General features: G+C 42.5%; 1 protein-coding gene across 2 annotated transcripts; it reads right to left on the bottom strand.

Moving 5' to 3' along the window:
• Window positions 1-940: 940 nt before the first annotated feature.
• On the bottom strand, window positions 941-19,443 carry gas6 (growth arrest-specific 6). 2 transcript variants are annotated; one of them, XM_080427305.1, is made up of 15 exons: window positions 18,793-19,443; window positions 17,865-18,031; window positions 14,070-14,094; window positions 13,883-13,945; window positions 11,877-11,999; window positions 9,632-9,751; window positions 9,114-9,236; window positions 7,727-7,848; window positions 7,392-7,510; window positions 6,508-6,697; window positions 5,658-5,822; window positions 5,353-5,521; window positions 4,973-5,112; window positions 4,200-4,401; window positions 941-3,662 (listed from the first exon to the last, which is right to left on the bottom strand). In XM_080427305.1, exons 1-15 carry the CDS (start codon window positions 18,869-18,871, stop codon window positions 3,511-3,513), a joined length of 1,959 nt encoding a protein of 652 aa, XP_080283431.1. In that variant the 5' UTR covers window positions 18,872-19,443; the 3' UTR covers window positions 941-3,510. The 2 variants fall into 2 exon arrangements, with proteins under 2 accessions (XP_080283431.1, XP_080283432.1); XM_080427306.1 differs by lacking the exon at window positions 14,070-14,094 and having other exon boundaries at window positions 17,840-18,031.
• Window positions 19,444-20,943: the final 1,500 nt, after the last annotated feature.

Here is a 20,943-nt window from a genome sequence, read left to right as displayed (position 1 = left end):
ATTGATTTAGAGCAGTGTTTCTCAACTTTTTTGGGCCAGTGCCCCCTATCCAGTATCCAGGTCCCTTACCGCCCCCACACCCAATTAAAATGTAAGCTTTATTTTTCATTGTGTATTGTGTTGCTTATATGATTTAAGAAAACATGTAATCAATTTCCAAATATCAGATTTTACATTAAACTGGACTGTTAGTATGTGATTATTACTTCTTCCCAGTTCCCAGGGTGAGAGAAAAAAGCCTGTTACGATTATTAGTACAATTGCATATGGATGTCAGGCACACCAGGCCCCTCTCACAGCACTGAATGATCCTGTCATGTTACCATGGTTACCAGCCCTGTCGCAGGGCTTCCAGGCCTGTGACAGGCCCTATCACAGCCCTGTGACATGATACTGACCATGATAACATGTTAACGTGAAGGTTCTTGTTACCATGAACTTCTCTGTATGCTAGTGTTTTTTTTTATATATATGTAGAGAAATAGCTGATCAACAAGCTCATAACATGTAACATTGTGAGCTTGTAGATCAGTTATTTTGTATGACAAAGTACAAGTGGTTAGTACCTGTATTGTTGATGCATTTGCTAGGAGTCTAAATGGATTGCCTTTCCACCCAACATGTTTGTTTACATGAAATGACAGCTTGCCACACAACAAACGTAATGATTTAATTTATAATATGTGCAGTGAAGCAATATGAGATGGTTCTGTTTGCATCACTGTGCTGCTGAAAGGAACCAAATGATGTCTGTACCAGTCAGTGCTTATATCTGCAGTGTCACCCTTATAGCCTGGCAGCAACATACGTGGGGCTGGATTAGTAGAAGACAGCTTTCAAGGAATTACCTGTTGACTCACCAATTTTCAAGGAACTAACATGGTGAGTCATCATGCAGCAGCATACAAAATACAACTTCAAAACCAGGTAATTGTTTTTAAAATACAGTTTTTACTCCATATAATTTTCTTCATACAACCGCATTTATTTGTGTGTTCAAATAGGATTTGTGAGGGAAGTTAAAAATCAAAAAGGCAGACTTCTCTCAGCAATAGTACACATACTGGCAGTTAAAAGTGAAAAATAAAAAAACAAACTTGAAGTTCAATATACAACATATATGATAATAAAAAAAACAATACCATGTCAAGCTCTACATTCGTTCATCAGAGCAATAATGATAAAAACAGAGGGAACAAAAACAACATTGGAGCCCTTTTAGCATTCTCAATCATACTGCTCCTCAGACATTCTCTATATTTAACTCAGTGGGGTCTGCTTTCCTCAGCACCTATGGAAACTAACCTAAAACATCTCAAACATATTTCTGCGATCCCTGGAAAAACACGCAACCTTCCGAACGCCTTTCAAGAGACGGTTCAAGGTTTGCTCAGGGTCTTTCCCTGAAGAAGCATCATTTTTATGAGGCAGAAGAGAAGGTGTGGGGAACTGTGGTAAAGACTTCCAGGATAAATAATGAGAAGGATCTTCTACGAAGATTCCTCTCTGCCCTGTTGGTTATGTGTGTTTGGAAACCAGCCCCTTAGACCAACGGAAATGGTTGTGTAGGTTACCTTCACGAGTGAAAGGTACGGTTTGCATTCTGTCCTCTAAAAAGCATTGTACAGTCACATTATTTACATATTCAGTTATATTACAGCGCACACTTTTTACTCTCAGTAGCTTGCGTGGTGCGGACGGTGCAGTGCGTTCTCTCTCTCCTAGGATGGAGAGTGGCCCTCCCTGTGCTTCAGTTTCAACCTCTGACTGCTTTTATGCATGTTCTTGGTACTGGCATTTTTACTGTACGTTTGATTCAGAGGGAGAGGAGGGGCCTGTGTGAGTGAGGGTGGTTATTGAGTGAGATCGGGTCATTTTATTGGTTGAACGGGCATAGGGGTGCGGCTAAGAGGACCCTGTTCAAAAAAGGTGCTGCGCTACAGGATGCTCAGATAGAGATGTATCATGTAGAACTACACTGACTGTAAGTCATAGCATGAAACGATTAGCAGCAGCTCTGATTTGTGGGTTACATCGCCATCTGCAGCTTCACAAAACACTTCACCATGCTGAACACACCCCGGGACAGAAGGGGAGGAGGAGCTATGGATAGGGTTTGTTAGTTGTTCTTATAGTAGGCACGTGGTTCATTTTTAAGGCTGCAGATAGACTTGGAGTGTATGGCCAAGGGAAGGAAAATAAAGAAAATGGCTTCACGTCACAGTCCATTTCTATCTGCAACAATGTGCAAGGTTTCCTACAGAACGCTGCTTTGTGCCAAATACTGACACGGTTGGTCCAAAGGTCCATACACACTTGATTATTTTGCCCCAAAATATATATTTTCTAAACTTTTGTACATCCACATATAAAGGCATCAACCTGTATGACTGAGGCATCAACTATATGAATAGTTTTCAAGCAAAATACCCGATTCTTTTTGTTTATTTGTCACACCCCCAGTGTGTAAAGACCTTTAGTCTCGTCAACCTCTTAAGTCTAATTCATACTTTGTCGCGTGAGTACACCGAAGTATAAATTAGGCACAAGTCATTATGCACTAAAGTTCTAAACACTAGTGGAGATCTAGATACATATTCATAAATATTCTCTGTGTAGGAGAGAGCTGAGCTTGGATTATAGATCTGGTCCCATGTTGTCTTAAGCCAAGGTGACCACAGACTTAACGATTGTGGTCGACAATTGATTCAAGGTTGTCACTTCTTGTCAGAGCTTGGTGAACACGGGCCCTTTAAGTGAACTGGACGCAAGCAATATGGCATCAGCTCTATTCGCCAAGCAAGAGTTGGCAACTACTAGGATATTTCACAGAGGAGATTGTGTGCACATCTTGGACCTGTATTTAGGCCAGGTGCTGGACATCAAGGCAAGAATCAAGAAGAAGAAGGTAAAACATCCGCACACTGGTTTAAAGCCCCCAAAATCAGGCAAATGACACATTTGCCTGATGAAGACCTATAAGGTCGAAACGTTGCGCCAATAAAGCAAATTAATTTTGGGAGCTTTAAACCAGTGTGCGGATGTTTTACCTTCTTCAACTACTTGGATATTGCCTGCAAATATTCAATCAGATCTGCAATTGTGCACAGGATGCCAGTCTTCTCAGGCTGACTCAGGACTGACTATTTGACATTGACCTGAATAAGACCCTGTGGAGTTGTGTGGGCTTAAAAAGGCTATATGATACTGTATACACGGACAGTTTTTGAGGCAATGTTGCGCAGCATTTATTCTCACAAGTGGAGGAAACGTTGCTTAATTGTGGCTGGCTGTGAAAATCCCCCACAAAAACCTCTAGGTGGCGGTGTCACAGCATCACAAGGGTGCAACTTGAACCAGGACGTCTGGGTCGTTGTTTTGTTTTTCCATTCCAATCTAGTACTCACCGTTTTCCCCTCAAGCCTTATTTGTGCAATAATTTCCAAAGTCTACATTGCCTCAATGAACTGTTTATGTATCCATTTTGGTGAGACTGACAGGGCTCGCTGCTCACTGGCGAGAGTCCAACAGAGGGCAAGAGTGTGAGCGGATGTCATTGTGTTTGTGCATGGCCCGGTCCAGGTCCACAGGCTGTCCACCGACACTGACTTGCATGCAGCCGCTGTAGGATGCTGACACCAGGGTGGACACAAGAGGAACATCTGAGGGGAGAGGGGAACAAATACAAACAGGTCAGGTAAATCAGTAGTTCTCAAACGTTTTCATTTCAAGGACCCCCAGATTGGTATGCATTAGACCACAGACCCCAATATAACTCTCAGGGTTCACCTGGTTCCTAACTATGAATCATTTAGCTGGGTACCCTCAGGAGTCCTTAAGGGGGTTCCAGGGGGTCCTCAGCTAAATGATGGATAGTTAGGACCCCACTTTGAGAACCATTGAGGTATATTACCTATAGCCATAAATTAACCCTATTAACCCTGGAATCCCTATTTTGGGTATGTCCTTGTAGGCGACATTTTTAAAAACCTTTCGGAATATAAAAACAAATAGCTAAAATAATCTACAAGCTCACAACACGTTGTGATGTGATGCTTTGTGAGCTTGTATATTGGCAATTTTCTCTGCACATCACTATTGTACAACAAAGTAGGGCTTACGTTGTTCAACACAACAATGTATACTGTGAACGCGTGAACAGAAATGTATACATCGGGTCAATTAGTATGCGTGGTCACCTGGAAGGCCTCCTATAAAAGTGCTGGATGGTAACTGGAGGTCCACAGGTTCCTGGTTGTCTTCACTGCGTCCCAGCTGGCCATCCACAAACAGCAGCGTCTGGTTGCCTGTGACCGTGACCTGGATCTCATGACTCTCTCCGTCACACAGCAGGGCCGGAGCGCTGGCAACGATGGCATCACCCACCGATACCAGAACAAACTGGAAATACAGCGATCAAAGTTCAGACAAACAAAACAAACTATATCAATAAGTCTACTGGTGAGCACATTACTTACATTCACGCATTGATCAACTCATTGTACCATGCATGCATGCATGCACCCAGGGTTCGATTAGCTGAGGGGGGGGATGGGGGGGGGGAGAACCATGCCTCTGTCTGCTTTTGGTATCCCCCTCGGTCATCCAATTTTATCTCTGGTGGGGATACTGTATATTTGACTGCTTCTGCTCAAACTGAATTAAATATATCCATTTGATTTAGAAATGTAGACTGTCTGCTTGATATTTATATTTGATAATATCACAATTTAACAATTTAATTAAACATGTATGTTAACCACATTAACCCTTGTCCCTATTTTGGGATAAAAAAATATATTTGGCAAAATATTTTCCCAAAAACGCAACGCAAGAATGCATGAGATTGTACATTGGCTACTATTTGTAACGTTTTTTTTGTAAATTATAGAGCTTAAGAGGTTAAGAAAATGTACCATTGTACACATTGAACCCTGCATGCACAAATCCACCCACTAAAAAATGTACTCACATCTCTCCACTCGTCAACACCGGGGTGATAGTTAGCCAGAGAGATGGAGAATGGGACGGTGTCCTGATGAACCAGGGCAAAGAGAACTCCTATGGCAGAGGTCGGCCGCAGGGTCAGCTGGACACTCAGGTTCTGGGATTCTGTGATGGGAGGGGAGGGAGAAGGAAGACATGAGAAGAGAAGGGAAGGGTGGGGGGGTGTCATGCACTCTCATGCACTTCAAATATAAACAGCATGCAACTTGCATTCATCCAAACAAATAAAACATTGAGCTACTGTATACATCCCCATGGCAGCAATCAACACTGCTGTTATGCAGTACCCCATAATGTTTAGTTGTTTACTACTTCCAAGTTCCTCACACACACACACACACATACCGTAAGTGATGTTGAAGAGAGCAAAGCCTGTGCCAGGATAGTAGGCTCCAGGGTCCTCGGTGCTATAACACTGCATGTTCTCATTGTAGCTGATGGTCTCCTGTATGGAAGTGTCTTCACCCGTCAACCAGCGCCAATCTTTCATACAGCCGTCCAAACGCGGGTTCACCTGCACGACACAACAAGCCAGAATGCTGAAGAAACTCTCAGGAACATAGTAAACATTCGGGGCATTCGTTCATCAGAACGAATGCCTTCACAAAGCAGTGATCAATCACTACAGTAAAAAAAAAACACATTCACACCTGATTGACAAGGCCGTCTTCCTTGAAGGGAACTCCTCCCACAGTCAGGTTGAGCTCATGGATTTCTTTCTTCAGTGTGAACAAGTCCCCATTCACTGCGATCTTCATTACCGCCTCCCTGTCGATCTTTATCACTAAGCTCCGGCCCTGCTCCTCCACTGAGATCTGGGAAGAAATCAAATCAGAATGTTTGAAGAAAACGTTTTTCAATGAGATTTACTGTGTTGTAATCTCTCAAGAACAGATTCTGCTCTCCGCTTGGATCTGTCGGGGGGGTTCGTCATATCGCGTACGCACTGGCCTACAAGTGGGCGTGCCTTCAGATCAGGAAGCAGGCCACGCTTTACCCAATCAAATGTAGTGGGCGGGATTTACGTGTCTGCCGATCCTTCCCCACTAGAAACAAACCGAAACTCATTTAACAATAGCGTCCTCGGAGCAGACAAAACCACGGAAAGATATTCACATTTTAACTTGCTCTTTCATCATAGAAACAAGTGGGCTTATAACCAAAACGATCCATGTTCTCTGGGAGAAGTGGTGTTGCCTGCGTGGTAGCTGATTGGTTTTCCATTCAGGAGACACTGGTTCCAGCAGGAATCCAGGTGGGTACTTTGACTCTTGGTATAAACTAGTGGTGCAACTATCAATTATCTTCTTAGCGATTAATTACTTTTTCAATTAATCAAATACTTTAGAGGGGGGGGTTAATAATAATAAAAAAACGTAATTAACCATTACGTTTTCCCCCACAAATCAATGATTTTTTATTAAAATCGATTATCTTTTTAGAATGTATTAAATCGATTAGTTGGATTAACTATTGCACCTCTAGTAGAAACAATCTCACCTTTCTCCACTGGCCATCGTTGACAACGGGTCCACTGCTAGTCACCCTGCTAACCGCACCGTACTTCAACTGCAGCTCAAGCTTCCCATGATGCATTGCGAGCACAATCCAAGAGCTGTTGAGGTGTCCCCCAGCGAAGAAGATCACACCCTCTGGGTCGTAAGTGCGGAAGTCAAACTCTGCTGAGAACCTAGATAAGGAAGAGACAGCAGATAGTGGGTCAAGGCAATGGCGTCAGTGGGACGAGCAAATGAGAATTTAACCCATTAAGACCTGAGGCCAATTCTACAAATGCCTTCTAAATCGGAAGCTCTCACTTTCAAGATTTTCCAAACATGCACAAAAAATAGCAGATGTACAAGCTTGCAGCACTGCACGAAGTGACGCGATGTGAGCTTGTAAATCTGCTATTTTTGAATAGCCAACGCTAAAATCTAAAATGACAGATACTTTCCCGGTTTTAATGTTTTTTTTATATGCAAGACAGAGTAAAACACAAATAGCAAAATGGCGAGGAGTGAAAACAGGAAATTCCTTTTTGTAACCAAATATGTTTTTATCTGATCTTAAATCTTTATCTTTTAACCTAAGGGGGTCATGTTTGCAAAACTTTAGAAAAGCATTCTTTTCTCCTTCCTTCTAAACATTTATTTTGGAATTGTGGGTATCAATCACGTGACTATTTAGACAAAAAATAAATTTCCCTTCCCAAGTCAGTTCAGTTCAATCTCACGGGGTAGGATTATCATGTTTAAGGACTGTTCAGTTTGTTGTAAGACTGTGTGTGGGCCAGATGCACTTGTTAAACATAAGCACAGACTTCAACAGCATTAAACATAAGCACATACTTCAACAGCATTGAACTTAAGTATAGCAGTTCTTACCCAGTCTGAACCCTCCTGCGAAAGCGCAACCGTATCACTGGCACACCACTAAACATACGGCCCAGGTAGAGAGACCGGGGGTTCTTCTTCAGCGACACTGACATACATGGGGTTATAGGCTGGAGGAAGACATTATAGAATAGAAAGGATATGTAGTTAAGTTTTCATCCTTATGCCAACTGGGACTTAATCAGGGCCATAATGATCTTGAGCTTGTGGCTCAGCTGTTTTCGAATAGCCAAAGATATAATAAAATATGGCTTAAGTGGTTATGTATGGGAATTTGAGCTACAGAGAAGATTGGGGTAACATTTCCTATAGAGAATGCATTTCACCTTACAGCTCCTGAGATCCTGGCTCAACTTTCTTCCCTGGCGGCCATCGCAAAAACAACGGAAACTCCCCGGTGTGTTCATGCACTCCTCTGCACACACACCCTCCTGACACTCATCCACATCTGACGGGTGGGGGGGAGGGGTTGGGGGGATGGCGTTGTGGGAAGAGAGCATGAGAAGTTTGAAGAGGTCACAGAGGTGGACAAATGAGAGCGAGAAAGAGAGAGAGAGAGTGACAGACAGACATAGAAAGAATATACCCATTAGATTATCTTGGCAGGGGAGCAACTCTAACCCCGAAAACATGAACTGTAAAGAAAAAAAATCTCAGCACTTGTGCACCGCAAGTATGCAAGAAAACATTAGCAGTCGTTCCCACCAGCAGAACACGGAATGCAAACAGCACTTGGGTTTGCTAGTGTTTGACGTTAGCAGGGTGCTATCTCCCGTCTCCATACAACCTTAAAAGGCAAAGATTAGACTGGCTAAAATAAATGTTAATTCTTGGGAGAGTGAGGTTATGAATAGCCTAGTTTCCACTACAGAGCCATGCAGGTCATATACCGAGGATTAATCATTGTTCATGTCACTCAAGTTATTTATGTCACCGGGAATGCTACACGATGTGAATTAATGGTAGTTGTGTCATTATCAAATAAAATAATATTGCTTTTGATACATTGTTCTCATAAATATACACAGTTGGCCCCGTTACTGACAAGCTATTATGGGACCATAGCTTATGAAAGTGACTACTTTGTACTTTGCTAACACTCTTCCCTTCCCTTGAAAGAAAGGACAGGAATGAACTTGTTTGTCAAATGAAAGAACCAGGATTGCATCCTGTGTCCCTAATTGCGTATTTTGGAGAGTCAGAGCTGCTTGAAAGTTTGTTCTGCTCTGAGCGTTGTGGTGCAGATAGTTATCGTGATGTTTTCAAATCAGAGCACATGTTTAGTCTGTAAATCAAAGGAGGGTTTACTGTACTTACCACTGACTCACAGTAATCTACTATCTTCACTGTCAGCTGTTTTTTGTGAATACTGACTGACTGCATTTTATGTTTCACTTAAACTGCCTGACCTTGACTGTCTGAATAAATGGTTGTTTATTCACAGATATTAACACATCCATTAAGACCATTAAGTGTTTGTGTCAATATTAGAGTTAAGTTGTTTACCACATTAAGACAGGGCTGGAGGTTGACCTGTTACCTAGTTCCAGATCGTGTCTACAGAGGTCTCTCTGGAATTCCTTTCCTGACACCAAACAACAGCTGCATCAGCCCCAGCTGTGACTAAAGCTGTCCATCAGTCACCTCTTATGAAACTGTGTACGCATGTGTGTGTGCGTGTGCGTGTGCGTGTGTGTGTGTGTGTGTATTTACCAACACAGCTCTTGGTTTCATTATCGTAGACAAAGCCCGTCTCACACAAGCAGTCGTTACTCCCCTCGGTGTTCACACAATGTGCAGTGCCACACACACTTGGGTCCAGACACTCATCTAAATCTGAAACATACAAAACACCAACATTTTCAGGTCTCACCCAGTTCTGTGCCCTCTTCATTGGCTTCGGCAGAGAATTCAAACCCCGTCTCCACTGTGGTATTGTGGTAAGCAGGAACTTTACCCCTGTGCTATCCACGCACCCCCCCCCTCCACCAAAACAAACCCAATTTTGACACTATAATAACTTTCAATTTCATTACTGGGAACATGGGGATATAAGGATGACAATCGAGTCGATTCAACCCACTTTTGTCCGGTCTTGTTTTTCCAAAAGGTGGATGTCTTTTTTTCTCAGGTGGAGCCTACAGATTATATACCAACATGTACAGTAAACCCTAAACAAAATGTGTGCTATTCATGAGTTTGCACATGCAAAAATGTGTCTTGCTGCCTACCTTGGCACGTGTGGCGTTCAATCAGCGTGTAGCCTTGGTGACAGGAACATCGGTAACTGCCCATGGTGTTGTTACAGTCGTGGTCGCATCCCCCGTTCCTCTTACTGCACTCATTGTAATCTGCCCATAAATATAGCATAGTAACCATGAACAGCATCCAATAGAGGGTGTGTGTTCAACACAATTTAACATGAGCTCAGGTTGCAGCCCATAGGTTCAACGGGTTTATTTGCACCACATTCAAAACATGGCATTACATTAAAGGCATTTACACGGACACATTACAGGTCAATTTGTACATTTTCAGAGTTAAATACTGTCAGTTTTGATGCCGTTTGAAAAGCGCAACCAAAACATCCTTTGAATTCATGTTTTGTTAACAGCCCCTTTTCTGAATTGACATACTGTACGTTGGCTACAGCTGAGTGTAAGAGTTGTGTGTTCAGGAAGAGTGTGGTTGTCCAGTGGAAAAGAGCCCTTGTCTCTGAGCCAGTCAGACTGACTCCGTTATGATTTCCTCTCACAGTTAGGTGGCAGGATGAGTCACTGTGGAAACGTGTGGAAGGGTGGCACATGGCACAGGAGTGCGTTACTGTACTTTCTTCCATTTTTTCCTCTGGGGGACTGAGTGCACACATTTTACATGTGCCAACTTATAAACAGAGAATTCATCTCTCACCCCTACCTCACTCATTCAATCTCTTTATTACCCTTCCAAGTTATTCCTTTTATAGACAGGATGCAGTTGCAACCCCAAAGCGAATGGCTTTGACCTCTGGAAAGGGGACACGTGACTTCCCGCTCTGGACTCTGGGACCAGAGTTCTCACACATAATAATCCATACTGACCCAATATAACAGTACATCCACAACAGCAAAACAGCACAGCTTTCTGCTGATGTCATAATAATCTGTGTTACTGGAAGACAGAAAAGTCAAAATAGATTTCAGAGTTATTTACTTTGTTGCTAACTAGACCACTACTAGACGCACTACTCGGGGACCACGCAAGTTGGGAATGATGTAAGTTGGGAATGCATGACCCACCCAGTAATGCAATACCTGTTGTCAGAGTACTTGATGTACCTGTTGTTAGAGTACCCAGTGCGGTACCCTTTACCACAGTACTTTTAACATTTGATATTACAATCAACGGATGATTTATAAACGGGCACCGGCCTACTCGGGAACGATGCAAGTTGCGAATGCATGCCCCACCCGTATATGCAATGCCCATTGTACTTGTACTTGTTTTCAGAGTACCCAGTGTACCCGTTATCAGAGGACCCAGTGCAGTACACATTACCATATGACGGATCAACTACATATGGAGAAACAGAGATTACTATATGAGCATACGCAAATTGAGTTCTAATGTGTACGCCACCACTTATATTGGCGCAGCGCTACAAACATGACGCAGAGCTCAGCCAATCTGTGAAGCCGTTGAGTCAGGGAAGTTAATCAGGGAAGCCGGTGCCTACATCCCCACAAACACATGATTTGGTGCGTCCTCCACAGTCCCGCAGACAAAAGACAGATACACATATCCAAGGTTTTTTCGGTTCTCGGCAAGCACTGGTCCATCCGACTTGGCGCTGCACACCCCCGGGGTCATCACCGGCACACACAACACGTTTTAAGTCAATTGGTCAGACGATGCCCGGGTTATACCCACGAGAGTCACAGACAGACAGATTTTGTGAATTTATAGATAGATGTGTATTTGCACACCTACTTTCTCTGGTGCGTAGGAGAGGAACAGTTACCCTTAAAAGAGAGTTGTCCTCTACACCGTCTTCACTTATGTTTCGGTTATCTGACCTTCATCAGGCGTTGGATGTCCAAGACATTCCATAAATGCATCCGAAAACTAAAATCTAATTGAAACATGTTCATGATGATCAAAACCAGAAGAGGCAAAGTGGTGGAGAGAAGGGCAGGGGATTGAATCACTGTAAGGTGGACAGGCATTGGCTGACAGGACCAAGGTCACAACGATGACCGGAGGATGTACTCACTAAAGCGAGAGATACGCTAGTCACGAAACAGAGTGACACAGCAAAAGCTCCACCTCCATACTGACCTCTACTTCTGCATTGTATCCTCTCTCACCTTTCCATAATGCTTGCACGCTTGCAATCTAATTAAAATCATAGTAAATCTTTCTCTGCGTGTATAGGCAACTCTATCTCTCTCGCAAACGTATGCTTCAAGAGGAATGCTTCAACGGACATGACCGTACCTTTCTCGCACCTGGCGCCTATCCAGCCTGTGAAACAGTGACAAAGGAAGTCACCCTTCTTGTCCTCGCACCGGACTGTGCCTCTGGGATTACAGGGAGAAGGAGAGCACTGATCTGGAATATCTGAGAGAGAAAGAGAGAGAGACAGACAGACAGAAGTTAAGACAGACAGACGAGCAGACAGAGTGAGAGAGATGCCATTATTCTTTGAAAATTACGTTAAGGAATACCGGATGCATACATTGAGAGTCAGTATAGTGATACGGTGATACAATAGATAGAGAATACAGGAAGGACATCACATGAGCTGTGTATCGGAGATTCATTATAAATAGCCCTGCTGCTGGCTAAGCTTCTGAGACAGAGATGGTCTAACTTCAGACTGACTTGACACAGCAAACCTGTCCTCTTGCTCACAGGAAACATGATCAAATGGGGACCTAAATGTCTCTGAATAAGGCTTGATTTTTCCATTTTGCATAAAATATAAAATATTTCCACTTTTACCCCTGTCCTGTACGCACATGCAGAGTTCTTTACTGTACAAGGAAGCTCCCCAGACCCCTCTACTAATCAAAGCAACTCTACTTAGCTGCTGCTGACAAGGCTGGACAAGTGTGGGCATGCTAGCTGTGGTTTAGAGGAGAAAGCTGAAACAACAGTGCCTGAAAACATGGGCAGCAGAGGAGAGATACAGGCAATGGGGGTTGTCTCTAAGGCTCAAATCATTTATCATATCTTAGTAATTTCCATATTTTGTATGATAACATCACTCTGTATCTCGTCTCTAAGGCTCAAATTTCATATCTTGATAATTTCCATATTTTGTATGATATCATCACTCTAAAATTAATGAAATGTTATTTTCATGGCTTGTCCTTCTCCTTACGGGATAAAAAGTCATCAAAAACAATTATACAAAATGACATTCACTTCTCAATAACCGAAAGCAGATTTAAAAAAAAACCATTTTAGCTATAAAAATCTAAAGTTGATATTATAACTTTAAATAGGATACCTTCGCTAGCAGTATACTGTAGGCCTTAATTGTTTTCTCTGCATATAATAACATTGTCTTATAGACAGATCTACCATTCATGACACCTCATTGCATCCATCTATTATCAATGTGTAAATGCAATTACAAAATGTGCATTGTTGTGGGAAAGCATGGACAATAATTCAAGCAATAAATGAGCAAATTAAGCAAATGTTGATCAGTTATAATGCTTATTTAGTATTTAGTACATATTTAGTCATTGTGGCATGTGGAAATATATACTTGACTAATACACAGGGAAAGAGAAAAGATCTGCAGGATGGAGGTGAGAAAGCGGTGACAATTGGAGTCATAGCAACCCTCCAGGTTCCTCGACCAATCAGAGTGAAGCTGGGTGAAGCCTGATGCAGCACTACGCTTGCTCTCCACTCGCGTCAGGCTGGGCTCTCTCACGTCAGCTCTTCTATGAGCCAGCTCATCTTCTATGAGAGCTGGCTCATAGAAAAGCTGCTGCAGTCACGGTGTGAGCGAGTGCGTGACGAGAAAACCAGGGGGGCGTGTCACCGGCACATGCCATCGGATGCCGGTGGCCACGGTAGCCAAGTGCTGCAATGTTATTCACATGCGCTTCAAAGTCACGACTCCATTAGATTAGATGCCAGAGAATTCCTCCTCATGCTATTTTTTCTTTCACACCCCACATTGATATTAATGTTTCCTTTTCCTGTGTGACTAAAGTGTACAACGGTCTGAGTGTGATGCAGAGATACTGCAGTGCAGCCCAGCCCCGCACTACAACTGAATGCTACTCTCAGCATCTATTAATACACTACAGAGACTGGGCGAATGAGGAAAGGAGGGCAGAGAGAAGGACTAAGAAAAGGAAAGTTTATGAGAGGAATGAGAAGCAGAAAGAAGTGAGATGTCCATTTGCTCGTGGTACACGTGGTTAACGTGACAGGTACATTGTCAAGTCAACAGACAGTTGAGCAGTTGTCAAACTTACTGTGGACACACGTTACCAGGTCCTGCTTCTTCTTTTCTGAATCTCCAAACTTCTCCACACAGGCTGGGCAGGAACAAACAAACCGAGAGAGAGAGGATGAGAGATGATTACTCATTCCATCATGAAAAGAGACATAACATCAAAGTTTGAATGGTTGATGGATCTCATATGCAATGAATGAACTTACCTAAATACTTGGGATAGAAGTATTCCTGCGGAGAGACAGAAAGAGAAGTATTTTTAGATTTAGTTCTAAAAAACAAAACAAAGAAACACCATTATAAAAAGGTTATAATCTACAACCTATAATGTAAGACTGGTTTTGTTTTACTCACACAAAGCAGACTAAATTACAGAACAGAGAAAGCAAGGTAACAACGCCCACCAATTTCCAGCATACATTAGATATAAGCAGTGAGTCAGCAGAGCCATTCAGAGCGTGTAAAGAGTTTTCTAACCACATTCATCTCGGACATTATATATGATCCAGTGCCCTAAAAACCTTATGTCTTAATTTAGGTAAAATGTGCATATTTCTGAGTGGTTGTGCATGGGTATGCGTGTGGTGGGGAGGGACCAATTAGTGATCATGATGACGCTATCATCTCTATACGCTTCTCTCTATAGTAAGTGTGGCCAGTTGCCAGAGGCTTTCTGAGAATGCTCCGCATTCCAGGGCAGTGCACGGCATCCATCCTGCCTCATGGATATATAGTAGTAGGACAGGTATAGGGAAGTCTAGAACTGAAGTGATTGATTCTGGAAAGGCTGTGTTCTCCAGAGACCTTTTGCTGCAGCAGGAGCCAAATGCAGCAGGTTGAGGCCATATACATACAGTAGCTACAGAGTACAGGTAGAAGTGCTCAGCTGAGGGGTGAATAGTATACGTCTTATCAAATTGACAGTATAGGAGGTTAGGCATGTTGCTTAGGTTGATTCCCACGTGTGAGGTTGACGATTGGTTGCTAAAACCGCTGTACTAAGCTAGCTGTTCGATCCCTCTTGAAATGACTATATAAAAGTATCTGGCCAGAAACTTAAGAAAGTATGGAGGATGTGTGATAACCGAGCAGTAAGTCATCACCTTACTGCTTCCGCCTCACCACCCACCCACTCACTCTGCAGAGCCAAAAACCTGCAGCAGAGAAAAGTGCGGAGTCAGAGACGGGCACGTTCAGGATGAATAATGCATCAATGAATGAGATTGCACTTCAGATTCTGAGGTTGTGGAGAGACCACCGGCACAGGGGAAGTCCTATTCCGCTAATGCCGGTCCTACTCTCACATACCTATGAACATACAACAAATGCACACACACAGCAGTTCTCTCTTATAGAAAGCCTCTCTCACTCCACATCACTTTTTCCTCTGAGCCGAGCGGAGCCACACCCCCGTAATCTTAGGCTAGTCTGGGTCAGATTCTCTCCCATTCAACTCAGCTCTCATTGTAATTGTTAATTAACAATTGAATTATAACAATCCATCCCTCAACATAGACAAGAACCTCATTTATCTCAATCTTAGATTTGCACATTTGCAAGACACATTCAAGTAATCTTTTTACTAAGCAAGTAAGCATAATTCATGACACTGATGAATTGAGTTTAAAAGTCCTGTAGTTGCAATGCTGCAGTGTTTCAGAATAGCCAACACCCCACACACACTTCTTTTCCCCCCTCTCTCTCTCTCTCTCTCTCTCTCTCTCTCTCTCAGAGGCTTTAAGTCTGCATTCCCAGCCAATGAATCTTTAACCATTCTTTAACCAACATTTCACGTGATTGAGTGTTTTCTTCTGACACATTTAAGATATTTATAGTGCTTGTTTTCATTTTTCATTGACGTAATGAACTTGATAGGCTTATGTATTCACATGGGTAGAAAGGCTGATCTGCACATTCACGAGGCAGACCTGAAACTAATCTAATTGACCTCACAGGTGTTACACAAAACACTTTGTTTGTTTGTGCGTGTCATAGAGAATGTGTGCACAGTAACAGATTAGTGCTTACAGTATGTTGTGTACTGGCATGGAAAGGCATTCACATAGAGAATCCGCTAAGGAAAAACACACCTTTTAGCTTATCTTTGTCCTTGAGTAAATAGTTAAAATGTTTCTATATTGTTGCTTCAGTGCAATGCCACAACTTCACCAAGACAAATTACTTGTATGTGCAAAACTTATCTGGCAACAGGAATTCAGGATTCCATCCATAAACAGTGACTTACCTCTCAGACACAACACAAGGGGTGAATGCAGATGTGCATTCATGTTTTCCCTTCATTTATGTTGAAAATCTATACACACCTTAGATTTCTATGTAATATGAAATTGAAACCCATACCAAAAAGGAGAAGAAAAAGACAGAGATAGAGTTTTGATTATAGTTCAACAAAACCCATCAGCAATACACCATCACTTTTTCTTTCCTACAAACATCTGTTGTATTTCTTATATAGCTTCACTGTAGCCCTGCACTATGGAGGCCTGCTTGAGCAACAACACCTGGCTCTACAGGTATGGAGCTCCAAGGTTGTCCTTCTTGTATGCATGGGTATACAGATTCCTATATATAGACAGGCACCAAATTAAAAGAAAAACTTGAATAATTGAGTGGAGAAACAAAAATGCAGATGCTTCCATACAGGTGTACTGTATGATGCAATTAACATTGTGTCTCTCTGTGGCATGTATAAAATGCTGAGCAGACTCAGATGACCTCAATTTTGGATCAAAATTTGTTGAGCAGTCACAAAGGCTCAAGCTCAAGTGACATCCGACCTATGGGAAATACATCAGTAAATAGGGTCCTAAATTGTGGTAGAAAAGGCATGTTCTACTAACGTGACACTTCCTCAGGTGGCCGAGAATGTCAATGCAGGACATTATCAGACTGTCAGCAAGAGCAGTCCGTCGACAACTACATGTAGAGGGCCAGATTCTCTCTCATTCAACTCAGTTCACCAGCTCTCATTGTAATTGTAAATTAACAATTGAATTATAACATTAACAATCCATCCCTCAACATAGACACGTTTTCAAAATCTCTTATAGTAGGGTTGCAGTGCATAAACCCCAAATTACAATGAAGAAGGCACATTTTAGATGTGGGGAAAAAGTGATATGGTCAGATGAGTCATCATTCACCATAGTCTCCAAAAGTGGGCGAGTGCATGAGTGGTAACTATGCACCAAGAGAACGACACCGGCCTGAATGCTTGACCCCTACATAGCAGCCTGGTGGCTCGGTTATGTTGTGGCGCACTGGGGGCATTTTCCTGGCATGGTCTGGGTCTACTTGTACCCAGAGGGCAAGGTCACCGCAAATCAATACAACGTGTTCCCGAGTGATCACATTTATCCTATGATGAAACATGTCTATCCTGATGGGAGTGGTCTCACTCTCTTCCAGGATGCACAAGGTGTTTTGATGAGTATGAACATGATTATGAATCATATGCTATGGCCTTCACAGTCACCAGATCTCAACCCAATTCTACACCTATGAAGATCAAAGTGTTAAGACGCACTCCAGCGCACTCCATTGCCATCATCAAAACACCAAATTAGATCTTTTGCTAGAATGCTGTTCCATCACTCCTCTCCAGTAGACTTTCAGAGACAATACAATCTTCATGTTGGTTTTTCCCTTTAACATTGTCACCAGTCAGTATCCATCCATTCCATGCATCTACTTGGCTAGGCTAGGTCTCAACTGTACATGCCCATCACTGACTCATAGTCTTGTCTCTCTCTCTCTCTCTCTTACACAGAATGTGTTCAGTATCAGCAGAGTTACTGGTGCATGAACAACAGCCACTGAATCATGAGACTGGGTCACCACCATAGTCATCAATTTATGCTTAAGGACGGTCAACGTGTTGTGATGATGATGTAGGTAAACAATAAGCCTGCAGCCTGGCGTTATCTCTGATTAGTGTCAAGTCAATAAAACAAACCAAAGTTTACTGCAGGGCTACTCACCGTTTCAGGGTCGTTTTCGAACACCTCCCTCGCCTCCTCTTTGCTACACCTCTCCTCCACACATTCCCTCTCCAAGTGGCCTTGCTTAGTCTCCTCGAACACTTGATAGGCTCTTCTGGGTCTGCTCAGAAACTGCTTGGCTTCTTCCGGAGACAATGAAACTGAAACTGAAGAAAACAACATCCAACAAATCACCACACAAAACGGAGATCGATCACCTGTTCTGTTCCCGATAAAAAAAAATATACCCGAGTGAAGAGCGAAAAAAAAAACAATCACGCAAACTTTACTCCGCAAAGATCTATTGTGAAATATCTTATGAAATATCTACCACCATTGGCAACCCTTATAACGACCTGAACGTGCTATAGTAGCTCAGATCATCACTCACTTACTGTCACAGCTAGGGGTCTTTAACAAAGCTACAGTGTTGGCAGATTTTGCGAGAGAAATAAGCAACCAGGTCTATGAAAACAAGCGACTAAAGAAGCGACTATGGATGGCTACGGATATTTGAAAACAGCCTATCTACAAGCTCACAACGCCTCGCGATGCGACTTGTTGTGAGCTTGTAGATCTGCTACTTAAATAAATAAAAAAGTAGAAAAAGAAAACCTTTCAAAAAGAGATTGTAGTTTTGGAACATTTTTGAAACAAAACAATATAAAAACACAAATCTTGTGTGTGTGTGTGTGTGTGGGGGGGGGGTCCTTCCTTGCCATGCAAATGTTTAAGAACCACTAGTTTAAACAACATGAGGAAACAAGCCCACAAATAAGCAACTACACTTTAGAAACAAGCCCCCCCAAAAAAACTTTACAGAAAGGAAGAACAAGCCCAAAGTCGCTTATAAATAAGCAGACATGGCAACACTGGACAAAGCTAGCTAAAGCTACCAACCCACAATATTTGCTTTAACAATACTTACTGCTATTGGACCAGCTTGCAAACAGAAGGATCAGCAGGGCTCTCGATGAGAAGGACTTTGTCGCCAGGGTCAGCCGCATGTTTGCTGCTTTCTCTCTCTCTCTCTCTCTCTCTCTCTCTCTCTCTCTCTCCCTCACTCTCTCTCTGCGCCAAAAGCTCTCTAGTTCAACTTTCTCCTCGTCCGATTCCTGTTCCTCAGATCAACGGTGTCGTTGCACCAGGAGCTGCAAACACACTGCAGGCATTCACCTCTCTCTGTCTCTACGGGGACACACACGTTATACCCGCTGACTGGATGGAACGCCTTTTTTGCTGTTATTATTACTTCTGATACAGGCTGGCAAGAAGAGAGGAGGTTGATGCTGCTGCAATGTTCGCCCACATATCAGTCATAACCACTAAAAACCGATGACCTTCACGTAATACTCTCTCTGTTACAGCTGGATCATCCCCATCGTGTTCCGTTCTGTGCACGATCTGCTTCTCCTGTCCTCCTACTGAGAGACTAACTGCTCTTGTGTAGTCCGACTGTGTCTCTCTCGTGTAGTCCTGTCTCTGTCCGACTGTGTGTGTGTGACCGACTCCACACGCCGAGGCTTCAGCTCTGAAAAGTAACTGGCGGACGCAGACAGGAGTTTGTATTGATGCAGCTTGCCTGCCTTGCCTTGGAGCTCCTCAGGCTCTAGTCTAGTGGTTCCCAAAAAGTGGGTCGGGACCCATGGGTGGGTCGCGGACACATTTTTATGGGTCACAAGTAAATATCCCCTTTATTCGTTTCCTACATAGAACAAATATATAAATATAACTCAAAAGATTTTAAAAAGTTTAAACAAAAAAAACATAACTTTTCATAAGTTAAAAAAAAATTTCAAAAGTATTTAATATTTAAAAACCAGAAAATGGAATAATTGTCATAAATAAAAATTAAAAAACATTTAAGAAGGAGTGAACATACTAGATCTACAAGCTCACAAGGCGCGCCGCGCTTTGAGCTTGTAGATCTGCTATTTTTACTAGTTTGGGGCATGTCAGGGCAAACATCTAATTTCTCTTTTGGGTCTTGAGCTAAAAACTGCTCTAGTCTACTTACTCTCTCTCTCTCTCTCTCTCTCTCTCTCTCTCTCTCTCTCTCTCTCTCTCTCTCTCTCTCTCTCTCTCTCTCTCCCCTCTCTCTCTCCCCTCTCTCTCTCTCCTCTCTCTCTCTCTCACCCCGCCCTCACCCCTCCATTCACCTACCCACCTCATGACGTAGATGAGAGTAATTCCCCCCAGGTCAAAGCACCCAAACCATAAAATTCCTCTGAATGTGCCATTCAGTCTGATAAACAAACTAAACGTTTCACTTTCAGTATTAGGAATTATTAGGAATTATAGACTATAATTCCTAATACTGAAAGTGAAACGCTTAGTTTAACTTTTAGTTAGTTCATCATCAGACAGCTGGATGGTGTGTGTGTGTGTGTGTGTGTGTGTGTGTGTGTGTGTGTGTGTGTGTGTGTGTGTGTGTGTGTGTGTGTGTGTGTGTTCAATCATCATTAGCCTATTTACAATTTAGGTATTTAACATAGATCTCTTATCTAGAGAGATCTACAAGGTGCAAGATCAGACATCAAACATCAACCTAGAACCCACTAACTGAATAACAGCATTAGTGGTCAAGCGAACCATTATGCCTACTAGGCTATATAAAATGATGTTAACAAGTGACCCACATAGCTCTGCATAAACTAGCATCTATCAAAAAGGCAGCCAAAGTGATGCAAGCAATAAGGACTGGAGTGAGTGCAAGGGGTGAGGTGGAGTCTGATAATGACTTACAGCATTTCTCCTCTCATCCGAGAATTGGAACCACCACATGTTATTTATCAAGTTATACCGTGTTTCTTTCTCTGTTTCCCAAAATCCCTCCTCTCTTACTCAACATCTTGTTTTCATATTTTCCTCTTTAAGGCCACCCACATTCTGTTATTGTCGTTCACATTATCTTTCTATCAGGGTTGTGTGATACACAGAACTTTACAACTTGACAATTTGTGTTCCTTTTTGGTAATACTTTCAAACAGCAAACAGGTCAAAATTGAACAAACATTCCTTATCCAGTGCCGGAAAGAGTACTATTTTCAAGAAAATCCTCAATATACTCAAGTAGAAG

Source organism: Gymnoscopelus braueri, assembly GCF_963280865.1.
Source record: "Gymnoscopelus braueri genome assembly, chromosome: 1".
Taxonomy (NCBI): Eukaryota; Metazoa; Chordata; class Actinopteri; order Myctophiformes; family Myctophidae; genus Gymnoscopelus; species Gymnoscopelus braueri.
This window is presented reverse-complemented; position numbering and strand designations above follow the sequence as displayed.